Source organism: Orycteropus afer, unplaced genomic scaffold (genome assembly GCF_000298275.1).
Source record: "Orycteropus afer afer isolate SDZICR_OR568_19922 unplaced genomic scaffold, OryAfe1.0 scaffold00192, whole genome shotgun sequence".
NCBI classification, from domain to species: domain Eukaryota; kingdom Metazoa; phylum Chordata; class Mammalia; order Tubulidentata; family Orycteropodidae; genus Orycteropus; species Orycteropus afer.
The window spans coordinates 256,362-269,185 of record NW_006921779.1 but is presented as its reverse complement, the minus strand read 5'-3'; the positions used below and the strand labels follow the sequence as shown (position 1 = coordinate 269,185).

Sequence of the window (12,824 nt, the reverse complement as noted above, 5' to 3'; positions counted from 1 at the left end):
AAAAAAAAAAAAAAGACAAATATTGAATGAGACTACAATTATAAAATGTCAAGAAAAGGTCGTCACACAAAGAAAAACATTCTTTGCTCATTACCAGAGGTGGGAGGGAAATGGAGGGTACACCACTAACTAGAGGGTAGACATATTAACTTAGTTGAAGGAGAAGGCAAGATACAGTAAGGGGGAGGTCAGCAAAAAATGATCAAGGCTAAAGAAGACACTAGGAGGAGTACAAGAGTTAAAGGCAGCAGAAGTAAGTACTAGTAGATACACAGTCCTGCAATAACAGTAATAACAGTAATCTATAAGTGGGTACATAGAGCACATGCAAACTGAATGAGTATGGGAAGTAGAATGGGGCTATACGCATGAATTTATGTATACACACACACACACGTGTGAGTGTGTGTGTGTGTGTGTGTATATATATATATGTAGGTTTGACAGGATATTTCTACATATGTATTTATATAGGCTACCAATATATAGTATTGCATACAGGGGGCAAAGATATTGTGGTATATTTCTGTCAGAGCGGCACTAGGTAGCCAGAACAGAATTTGGTACTGAGAGTGGGGTGCTGCTCTGACAGATACCTAAAACGTGGAAACAGGAGTGGAGTGTGTCCTTGACCCAAGACCCTGGCAGAGAGACCCCGGTACATGGCATGACAGATGGCAGAAGCAGAGCTGAGAGACCAGCATGAGAAGCGGCAGGAGCAGAGCCCAGAGACAGGTGTGAGAGATGAAAGGAGCAGAGCCGAGAGAACCGGCATGAGACAGTGACAGCCTTACCAGTCCGCGGAGGAGAAAGCTGGACACCATTGGGTAGATGGCTTCCTGATGGGGTGGGTTGTCTTCAGGTGTTAATTAGGAGAGAAGACTGGCATAAAATGGAGTAGCAAGTTGGCCAGCCCATGGGAGCAAGAAAGCTACATGTCCTTTGGGCAGAAAGATTTCTGGTGGAGTGAGTTGCCCTCAGGCATTAATTGGCAGAAGCAGAGAGACCAAGGAAACAGAAGCAGTGCTGCCTCAGCCTTAAGGGTAGGACCATGGTCTTTGGGGGTGGAATGACCACAGCCCCCTGGGTTTCAAAAAGCCAGGCCTTCACCAATTTGGTTCTGGAGTGTGGGGCTGCTCATTCATGTGAGCCAGTGGGATGGATCCATAGCCACTGCTCAAGAATGAGGGGGTGGGGCTTCCATGCCCAAGAGGGAGAGGAATGGGGGCCCACCAGGCCAAGGGGGTGAGGTCACCACTCAGGAACTAGGGGACTGGAGCCACCCAGTGGAGGAGACCTGTACAGATACTACCCATTCAAGATCTGTACACTTTCAGGTACAGGTGCCAAGTTGACAAGGGGTGGAATTGTGGTGGTTATGTTTGTGTGTCAACTTGGCTGGGCCTGGTTAAGTGGCTGGGCAGCTGGTGGTAGTTATTCCCCATGATGAGACTGGCAATCAACTTTATGGTGGGATCTACCACAAGCAGCTGAGTAGCTGCTTTGGGTGTGTAGTCTGCTTCCTGTATATAAGGAGAAGCCTTGGGGATAGTCTCTAGTTTATGGCACACTTGGGCCCTACATGTAGCCATGTTGCTGTTCAGCAGCCTGCCATGCTCTGCTGACCTTGGGACTTACAATGGACTTAAATTAATGGCCTGCTGTGCGGTTTGGTAACATCAGGACTGTGCCTTTTTACTTGTAAACCTTGGGGCTTCTCAGCCTCAGCAGCCAGCAGCTGTCTGAGTGAAGAAATGCCTCTAGCTCCAGTGGGCTGGGAGCAGGAGGCAGAGCTGGACCCCAAGGTTGAGGGGCTTTCACACAGCCTCTAGAGCCTGGCACTTTGGACTTGGACTTAAAACCCCTGAACTGTAAGAGAATAACAGTTCCTGTTTGTTAAGGCCATCCCATTTGTGGTATATTTCTGTCAGAGTGTCACTAGGTAACCAGAACAGATACAAATACTTCTTAGCCATAACCAAAATCCTTGAGAGAATGAGCTGCTGGGCCTGGAGGCTCAGGACCATAATCTGGGTGGAGGTGGGGGGGAATGACATCAAGGTCAATTGGCACAATATAGTCCACAAAGAGAATGCTGTATATCCTACTAGGGTCTTTAAAAGCTTGTGACCAACTATTGATCTCACCATGTTTGGAGCAGAGAAGAGTGATGAAAATCAATGACTCATGGAAATACTTAATCCAAAAGAAATAATGGACCCACATGAACCTCAGCCTTATGGCCTTGAGACCAGAACTAGATGTTGGTTGTCTATTACTACAAGTTGCTTTGAAAGGGACCATGTCAGAAAGCCCCAGAGAGAGTGAGAGAAAAATGTGGCACAAAACTCAAAATCCTAAAAAAAAAAAAAAGGACCAGGCTTATAAATCAGATAGAGATTGGTGGAATCTCTGAGACTATAGCTCTTAGTCACCCTTTGGACCTGGAACTGAAGTAACACCCCATGGCTCAATTTTCAGCCAAACAATAGACTGGTCTACAAGGTAAACAATAACACTAGCAATGTGCACTCCTCAGAACCATCAGCCATTCAAGATCAAAAGGGCAGAATTTGCCCAAGGACATAGTTTAGAAGTCAAGAAGGGTTAGGAACAAAGGACTGAGGAATGGAAACAAGAAGCACAGGGAAGAAGTGGAATGAGAAATGTTATATTGAAGTGATTGTAATCAATGACATGAAACAAAATGTGTATGAATTGTTGAGTAGAAAAATTGATTTGCTCTGTCAGCTTTCACCCAAATCATAAAAAGTTTTTAAAAAGAGAAAGCATTAATACTAAATTAATATATTTTACATAATATTTAATTTTAGATATGTATATATGCATAAATAAATTCCTAAAAATTTATATATTCAGGAGGGCCACAAAGCTTTTCTTCCTCCATCACTCTCTTACTTCCACCCATCTGTTGTCATTTGGGAAGATTTGCGATTGTCTTATATTTGAGGTGGCCTTATTTTAGCCAGATATGGCATGTCACAGCTAAGTTCCTGTAGGGCAAGCATGTCTTATTCTTTTTGTTTTCTCCTTTTTTCACCTGGGTAACTTCTAGCTATATTTCAGAATTGAGCATAGATGTCACTGTCTCTGAGAAGATCCCTAGCATTGCTAGCTTGAGTTACATGGTTACCTCTGTCACAACATTGATTTCTCTGTATAGTAAATTGTCTCCCTGACTAAATGATTTGAGCTTCAGACCTGAGGCAGTGTTTTTATCTTGAGATAAAGTGAATTTTAAACACAGTTCCTAGAATATGGTGGTTGCTCAAAAACCCTTAACTGAATGAATAAATGTTTGGCCTTTTTTTTGCCTCCTTTGTGGTCCTTGGCATAGTGTTAAAGACAGATGAGATGTCATTCCATAAATAGTTATTGACCTAATGAATTATTAGGAAAGCATTTCAGAAAATGCTTCAGAAAAAGAATTAACCAAGCCTTGGGAAGTGTAAGTTGAGAGAGAATTCAGGTAGACATGCATAGTCTGCGATGGTATTGAGGCTGGTCTCTCTCTGCAAGTGGCTTTGTTGCTTAAAACCTAGATGAGGGAGAAAGCTCCCTGAAACTGAAGTTGGGTTTCTGCATTTGGGAGATTAAGGTAAAAGTGTTAGCACAGGCTAAAGGACAGCACTATAGCACTGTGCACATCTAATGGGAGTACTACATGAAGAGATAGATGGAAGCCAAATTTAATTACTGAGATGATTGTGATGATAATCCTGTTTTTCTTACCCAGTTCACAGTCCTGGAAGGGGTCCTAATCCAAATAGTATTTTTCTTTCCCTGAGGGATCTAAACATTTCCCTGTCTGATTCCAGCTGTGCTGAGAATATGAATTAAAGCTGTTGATTAAGTTATTTTCAGTGCAGTATACAGAGATACTGTGATTGGCAGATAGGAAATGTTAGCAGAGAGATCAACTGTGATTGTACTGGATATACAATATTAATTAACCAACAGAAATTAATTTTTTTGGTAAATACAAATACTCAGATTTCATTTTGCTTAGTCAGATTCCATCACTTCTCACTTCAGTAAATTGACTTCCTTTTCCCATCAGTGTTTCACCTTAGTAAGTATGTGAAGAGTCTACAATGAACGAACTGGACTATGTCAGTGGCAGATGGCATTTGGAATAGGCAGATTAGAAATGTGGTTTTGGAGCACTGGAATAAATTGATGCTGGGGAGGGGCTGTTGACACTGGACTCATAAGATGATGGCTTGGATACCATGGCCCACTGTTGGGTCCTCAACTTTACAGGTCCTTAGCTCAATTTTTTTCAGTATACTTGAAGTTGATTCGGTTTTAGGAGGTTGATCTACACTAACAAGAGATTGAAGTGAATTAATTAATTTACAATGTGTATTATGACTGCCAAGTGATAGAATATTTGAATCTACTGCTCAGTGCATTTTCTCACTATAGAATATTTATATGGAAAGCAAATAATAATCTGCAGGTTGTTCAGTAAACATGGAGTCAGGTCCTATTCGTTGGCATCTGGTTTCTAGTGTAGAAATATAACTATGTCAAGGAAGACTAAAAGCCTGGAATATGCTAGTTAGGGCACTATTTCACCTCCATAGGCTTAGAGGCAATACTTACTGGTTTCCCTGTTTTAGACTTTATGCAGGCTACCCTTACAGTCTTTTGTTCCTATAGTTTTCTTCAGATATTTTAATAACATTTATTAGCCTGTGGCTTTCTTTTACACTTAATAAGTGTTAGTTAAGATCCCTGGGTGGCTCAAATGGTTTGCCTTCAGCTTTAAACCAAAAGGTTGGCAGTTTGAATCCAGCTAGTGGTGCTGAGGAAGAAAGACTTGGTAATCTGCTTCTGTAAGATTATAGCCATTGAAAACTCTATCAGAGTGCATTTGTACTCTGACTCACATAGGGTCACCATGAATTGAAATTGACTCAGCGGCTGTGGGTTAAAGTCTTAGTTAAGAGTTCCTGGACTTTTCCTCCCTGGTTTTAATGTCTCCTGCTGATATCTAATCTTGTCTGTTATAAATTGTGAATTTAGCATTCAGTGATTTGGAGCTGACTTACTGTTGATTGCTCCCTTGTGATGACCACCAGGGAGGCTACTACTTCCATAGTATTGCACCTAATAGACACAAAAGAACAAACAAACTCCCTGCCATCAAGTTGAAACCAACCCATAGGAACCCCCATTGGGTTTCCAGGACTGTAAATCTTTTATGGAAGTCGATTGTCCCCTCTTCCTGGTAGATTTGAACTGCTGACCTTCTGGGTAGCAGCCAAATGCCTTATCTACTGTACCATCAGAGTACCTTATACTAATACTGAGAAAGTTATCAATCTATTTTAAATTTGAGGAAGAATGAGGTACAAGAAGCTTAAGTATTTTGCCAGTGGTTGCATTCCTAGTAAATGCTTCCTTTTAAAGTCTTATCTGTCTAATCCAAAGGCTTTTTCTTTTTAATAAAGATTATTTTATGTTTTGCATTTAAAAGTAATGTGTGCTCATTATTTAAGGTCTGAAGAAAAATAGAAAGAGAAAAAAAATTCTCCATAGTCCCACTCCAGGACAGACAACCATTGTTAACATTAGCCCAAACTTGTTTGACTTTACACACTGCTTTGAATTTGCTAAGTAAGTTTCTGTCAAACAAGTAAGCTGTCTCTGGATACTGTTGTGTGCCCTCATCGATTTTGACTCATAACAACCCTATAGGACAGAGTAGAACTGCCACATAGGGTTTTTAAGGTTGTATGTAGTCTTTAGGAAGCAGATCGCCACATTTTTCTCCATGGAGTGGTTGGCTGGTGAGTTTGACTCTACTACATTTTGATTAGCAGCCAATCACTTAACCATTGCACCACCTAGATGGCTTTGCTCCAGATATTTTTATTATTTTATTCACAAGCCAAGTGATTATTAATGAAAGCATGTTGAATGTCTACCATATCACCAGCATAACATTAGGTGCATTGGGCCATGATCTCTGAATCTCAGATTTGGAGGTTATTTCTTCTTAGTATCCAGCTTCCCCTTGAACACATGAGGGGCTCATGAGAGACTGCTGTTCATTTTGAGATCATTCTGATTGTTAAGATGTGGTGCCAGCTCCTCAGGAAACCGACAGTCTTGAGGAGAAAGGATTAAATGTGTGAAATTATAGCCATTGATGTAAGATAATATTTAATTAAATGGTGATATAAACTGTCAGTGCTGTGGGAGTTAGGCAAGAAATAAGAAAGACCATCACTCATACAAAAGAGATGAGAGGGAATTAAGCATAACCCTGTGCCTGAGCTTTAAAGGATAATCTCGCTGATTATCACAGCAGCCCTGAAAAGGTAGTAGGTGTCATCTCGCTTAGATCACTGAGATACAACTTGCAATTAGAGAAGCTGGGATTTGGAGTCTCCTCATACACTACCATCTCTCGAAAGTAGGTCCTGTGTTAGATCTTGGGGATTTCTTTTTTTTTTTTAATTTTTTAATTTTTAAAATTGTGATTTGGGTGGAAGTTTACAGAGCAAATTCACTTTCCATACGGCAGTTCACATACAGTTTGTCTCATGACATCGACTACAATTTACCACAGTACAACAACTCCCCTCCCACTTCCTCCCTATAGTTACCTCTTCCCTGTGTACATCCCTGCATGCACTCCTGCCCCCTGAGCTGTCTCCCTGTGCATAAACAGCCCTTCTTTCTCCCATGATTGTTCTCTCCAAGGAGTGTATCTACCTCAGGTACATGTTCAACTCATATGTCTGTCTTTTGTTTGGCTGGAAGCCACAGGTATGGGTTCAGTTCCAGACCTGAAGAGCAGCTAGGGGCCATAGTCTCAGTGATTCCACCAGGCTCTATCAGACCAGCAGACCAGGTCCCCCTCTTCCCCCCACAAATGATTCTGAATTTTGTTCCACATTGTTCTCCCTCTCTATCTAGGTTCTCTTACATAGATCCTTCTCCAAGTGGTTGACGGTGGTAGCCAGGCACCATCTAGTTCTTCTGGTCTCATAGTAATATAGGCTGAGGATCACATGGTGTACCAGTCGTTTAGACTGACTGTTTCCATGAATCTTTGGTTTTCTTCATTTTTCTTTACTCTGGATGAGGAGAGACCCGTCGTTGCATCTAGATGGCTGCTTGTAAGCTTTTAAGATCCCAGTCACTACTCGCCAAAGTAGGAGGTGAAACAATGTTTTGTGTAGTGTGTTATGCCAGTTGAGCTTGATATCCCCTGCAACTATGGTCCCGAGCCCACAGGTTCAACTACTTGCTCTGTCTGGGTAGCTGGTTGTGGCCAAGGAGTGACTATAACCTTGACCCTTGTCAGCTTTACTATACACCTGGGAATTCTTACAGAATTCTTACATGCAAATACACTTGTAGAACCATTGTCTGCCAACCTTATACATGGTCTTGGGTACACTCCCCCATGCACAGACATACCTAATAGTTCAGCCTCCACCCATCTATCCACCTGTATACCCATGTTTGCCTTCACTGACAATGCAGTAGTGTAGTGTATGTGCAGAAGGGTTCATCTTTATTGTCTACTTCTTGGGGATTTCTTAAATAGCTCTTTTTCTTATTAAAAATATACATACTGTAGAATATTTGGAAAATATAAAAGTAACCTGTAATGCTACTACTCAGAGCTAGCTATAGTTTAGTGTTCTTCTCTCCAGTGTTTACATTCATATACATATATGCATCATATATGTAAATATTTATCTTTTATATAAAATCAAGAATGGTTTATATATTATTTTGTTTGTTTTCTTTTTCTAAAATATATTAACCATATTCCTGTCATTAAAATTTTCTAAAGCATATGCTTTTAAGTGCTACAAAGAATTCTTTCATTTTATGTGCAATAATGTGTAATCAGTCACTCTGTCATTTAAAGTTTAAGCTTTCTGTATCTTTTTGTTATGAAATGTTTACCATGTTTTGATGAACGTTCTTATATGAAATTCTTTGCACATATATCCGATGATTTCTTATCATAGTATGTAAATGTATTAAGACTTGATTAAAAACTGCCATCTAGAGAAGTTATGCCATTTAGACTCACACCAGTGACTATGTGAAAATGAAGCCAAACTCACTACCATCAAGTCACTTCCAACTCACAGTGACCTCTGTTGGGTTTCCAAGGCAGTAAATCTTTACAGAAATAGATTGTCCCATCTTCTTTCCATGGAACAACTGATGGGGTTTGAACCCGCAACCTTCTGGTTAGTAGTCAAATGCTTTAGGCATTGAACCACCAGAACTCCTTAGTGACCATATATGAGACTACCTAATACTCTCCCTAGGAGCATGGCACAAATTGTTAAGCACTTGACTGCTAGTCAAAAGCTTGAAGGTTCGAACTTACCTCAGCAGACAGGCTTGACAATTTGTTTCTGAAAGGTCTTAGCTTTGAAAGCCCTGTGGAGCACAGTTCTACTCTGCACACATGAGGTCACCATGAGTTGGAATTGACTCAATAGCAATTAAGAACTGTCTTTTTAATATTGAATAGTATCATTTTTAAAATATCTATACTGATTTTACAGGTGGAAAATTACCTTTTATGGTTTTCATTTTTATTTATTTGATTACCAAATAGTGAATATATGTTGGAATTTTCATCTAAAGTACTGTCAGCCTTGAAATTCTCTGTTCTTTTAAGAGCCATACTGTATAGAGAAGAAAAAGTTAAAAGAGTTTACTTATACTAAATCACTGTGTCTTTCTCTTGTCAGATCTCTGACATCTACATAAGTGGAGAGTCAGGGGACATGTCAGCCAAGGAGAAGCTGCTCTTATGGACCCAGAAGGTGACAGCTGGTTACACAGGAATCAAATGCACCAACTTTTCCTCCTGCTGGAGTGATGGGAAGATGTTCAATGCACTCATTCACCGGTACAGGTAAATACAATGGAATTTCAGTATGCCTGATGGGTTGCTTCTCATCTGTTATTTGTAATTAGTTATAATGCCATGTTTACCTCAACCAAGAATCAAGGCTCTGATTTCATTTATTCATTTGAAAGGAAAAAATATTTAGCTCCTACTATTCTAGGCTCTGGAGACATAGCAGTGAACGAAACAGCAAAAATTCTTGCTGTCATGGAACTTACCATCCAGTGGTGATAATAGGCAGTAACAAATAAGTATATGCTGTCATACAGTGGTCACGCAATGGAGGGAAAGAGAGAGATGGGACTTTGGTACTTTGGACAGGGTGGTCAGAGATGCCTTCTCTGATGAGGATGTTTGTGCAGAGCCACGCAGACCTCTGGGGTCAGAGTGGGAGGAAGTAGCAAATACAAAGGGCGGGAATCAGAGGCTGGCTTAGAGTGCTTGAAGAGCAGCAGGTGATTGGAATATGGTGACTGAATTTTGAATGACAGAAGTCAAAATCACTGAGCTGTTAATGGTCATAAATACAACACCTTAGTTTTTGCTCTGCACTAGTTTATGATACCTTGCCCATGAAATCTAACAAACCCTTTGTTATGTATATTTGGAATTTGGGAGCACTGGGCTCCTGCTGTGTCATTAAAAGTAGAATTAGCTTCTTTCTAAACCTCCTACTTTCTCTCCAACTCATTCAGTGTTATTCACCTGTAGGAACTTTTAGGAGCTTTTTCTTGGTATGAACTCATGTGTGAACTTTTACAGACCTGATCTGGTAGATATGGAGAGGGTACACATCCAAAGTAACCGAGAGAATCTGGAGCAGGCTTTTGAAGTAGCAGAAAGACTGGGGGTCACCCGGTTACTGGATGCAGAAGGTGAGAGAGAGAGTTCAGAGAACTCCAGTGAGTTTTTGGCATACACTCATGATTCCTTTTCCTCCAGGTTCCTTTGCTGTAAGAAATTTCTTGTCTTTTGTGTCTCAGATGTGGATGTGCCATCTCCAGATGAAAAATCTGTTATCACTTATGTGTCTTCGATTTATGATGCCTTCCCTAAAGTCCCTGAGGGTGGAGAAGGGATCAGTGCAACGGTAAAAGAACATTTTTCCTAAAATACTTTCTAACATTGATTTGTTTGGGTTGAAAAGACAGTGTTTCTCAACCATTCATTATATGTTGTTACTGTTGTTGTGTTCCTTTAAGTCAACTCATAGCAAACTTACATGACAGAATAGAACCACCCCAAAGGGTTTCCTAGGCTATTATCTTTATAGGAGCAGATTGCCAGATCTTTTCTCCCCTAGAGGCAGAGGGGCTGGTTGGTTCTGGAGGGGCTGGTTGGTTCTGGAGGGGCTGGTTGGTTTGAAGCTCTGATCTTTCAGTTAGCAGTTGAGAACTTAACCATTGCACCATCAATGGCTCCTACTCATTATATACAATTGTTGTTGTTGTTGTTATGTGCCATTGAGTCAGACCCGACTCATAGCAACCCTTCCTTGGGTTTCCGAGGCAGTATCACTACGGAAGTAGATTGCCCATCTTCCTTCCAAGGAGTGGCTGGTGGGTTTGAACCGCCAGCCTTCAGTCAAGTGCCTTAGGCACTATGCTACCAGAGCTCCTCATTATATATACTTCTATATAGAGCAAACTGAATCCACATTGTCGTTGTCATATCATGGACATTGTACTTGGCCCCTGAAAATTAGTCTGGATACTGCTAATTTTGTAGCATCTAGCGTAGACCATGCAGTACTAAATGCCAGTAAGGAATGCCCTTTCCATGCCTAACTATATTTCAAACTGAGGCAGTGGTTTTTTCACCTGTAATATTAAATTGATTATATATATCATAGACCTTTCTGAATATATTTAGTAGCTCGGTTTGTAGCCTTTCTAAGCATTGGAAAATTGAATTCCATACTAAGAGCCCTTGGGGTACTTTGAAACTGGGACTCTGAGTATTAAACTGAGCAACTATCTAAGCAATTAGAGGAAAGGATTTTATGTGGTTTGGGGTGGCCTGAGCTACTTTCTCCTATACTTTTTTTTGGATATTGCTAATCAGAGAATGTATGGTGTTTACCTCTGGCAATAGGAAGTAGACTCCAGGTGGCAAGAATACCAAAGCCGGATAGACTCCCTTATACCGTGGATCAAACAGCACACAATACTGATGTCAGATAAATCTTTTCCCCAGAACCCTGTTGAATTAAAGGTAAAGTCATGGGCTTAAATTATTTTTATAAATTCATTCTACTGAGTAAATTTCAGAACTTGTTGCAGCTTGCTTTGGGGTGAGATTGTATGAAAAATTGAGCCATATTGCTTGCATGCATTTATTCATTCACCAAATATTAATTTTATAGGCACTTTATAATCAATATATACACTTCAAAGAAACAGAAATTCTTGCCAAGGAAAGAGAAAAAGGAAGAATTGAGGAATTGTATAAATTACTAGAGGTAAGGAAGCATATCCTTTGCTGAGACTTGGGGTTCACTGCTTTGTACTGTTGTTTCTTCTGTTTTTTGGACAGATTCCTCTGTATTCCCATCCCAGCAAGCACTAATACCAGTACTCTCAGCCTAGTCTTTAAAACTTGGGACAAAGGGACAGTATCAGTCATCTGTAATTTTTACAGGAACCATTCATATATTTATTCTGAATTCTTGAAACTTATGAATGGGTTTTCCTGCTTTTCAGAGGGAAGTTAATTCTTTTCTTAGGATAGGAAGAAAAGGGACTTTTCTGATTCCCAGTGATGGGCATCCAACCTTCCCAGAATGTGGATTATTGAGAGGACAGGAGGATTTATGAAAAATGTAGGAATGAAGTGATTTAGCGAAGGTGATCTCTGTTTTTTAGAGGTAATTTTTTTTTTTGCTCTCACCTCAAGGTGAAGTCCTAATGCTAAATATTCCATTGCTTCTCTCTTATTAGACAATGGGAGAAACTGCTGAGTAACTGAATGAAGAAGCTAGAAGTGTCATACAAAGAATAAATAGAAGCTGGGGAGTGAGGGTATGGCTGTTTTTGAACTAAAAGAGTATCTCTGGCATTTTTAGGTGTGGATTGAATTTGGCCGAATTAAACTGCCTCAGGGTTATCACCCTAATGATGTGGAAGAAGAGTGGGGAAAACTCATCATTGAGATGTTGGAGCGAGAGAAGTCACTTCGGCCAGCTGTAGAGAGGTGGGTCCAGAGCCTGAGGGTGAGTTGACATTTACTTACTGGACTGCTTTGAGCCCTGAGCTTAAATGATTTTTATCCTGTTATAGGCTGGAATTGCTGCTACAGATTGCAAACAAAATCCAGAATGGTGCTTTGAACTGTGAAGAAAAACTGACACTAGCTAAGAATACACTGCAGGCTGTGAGTGTCTGACTGTTTTTCTCACTCTTTGTATCATATGCTTTCCTTTTGTCACCCTCTGTTCTAATGGTTGGAGGTAATATTTGAGGAATTCAACCGTGTATGTCCTTACTTCTTGGAATTGCTGTAGACCCTCAAGCTCTAGCAAATGGGAGCCATGGGAGATTTCCCACTTTCATTCTCCCTTTCTGTCTCAGGATGCTGCTCACCTGGAATCAGGACAACCAGTACAATGCGAGTCAGATGTCATCATGTACATTCAGGAATGTGAAGGTCTTATCAGGCAGCTGCAGGTGGATCTCCAGATCCTACGGGATGAGAATTACTACCAGCTAGAAGAGCTGGCTTTTAGGTGAGGAACAAGGAACTCTCAAAAGGAGGTTTGGTTTGTTTCCTACTGAGGCTTGTGGATCAGGAGTCAGGCACTGAGTTGGAGGTCCTTGAAGGTCATTTAGTCTAATAGTGATTTGTTGTAATACTTGTTTTCCGATCATTAAATTTTATTTTATGAAAAAAAAAAAAAAAA

The 12,824-nt window shown here is 40.5% G+C and overlaps 1 protein-coding gene across 1 annotated transcript in view; it reads left to right on the top strand.

Moving 5' to 3' along the window:
* The window catches only part of MACF1 (microtubule actin crosslinking factor 1), a 307,684-nt gene that overhangs the window by 83,112 nt on the left and 211,748 nt on the right, over positions 1-12,824 (top strand). The window contains exons 7-14 of the mRNA XM_042781878.1: positions 8,766-8,932; positions 9,689-9,801; positions 9,910-10,016; positions 11,021-11,140; positions 11,292-11,387; positions 11,991-12,118; positions 12,205-12,298; positions 12,496-12,650. Coding sequence (XP_042637812.1) covers positions 8,766-8,932; positions 9,689-9,801; positions 9,910-10,016; positions 11,021-11,140; positions 11,292-11,387; positions 11,991-12,118; positions 12,205-12,298; positions 12,496-12,650 — 980 coding nt within the window. The remainder of the gene's footprint in view (positions 1-8,765; positions 8,933-9,688; positions 9,802-9,909; positions 10,017-11,020; positions 11,141-11,291; positions 11,388-11,990; positions 12,119-12,204; positions 12,299-12,495; positions 12,651-12,824) is intronic.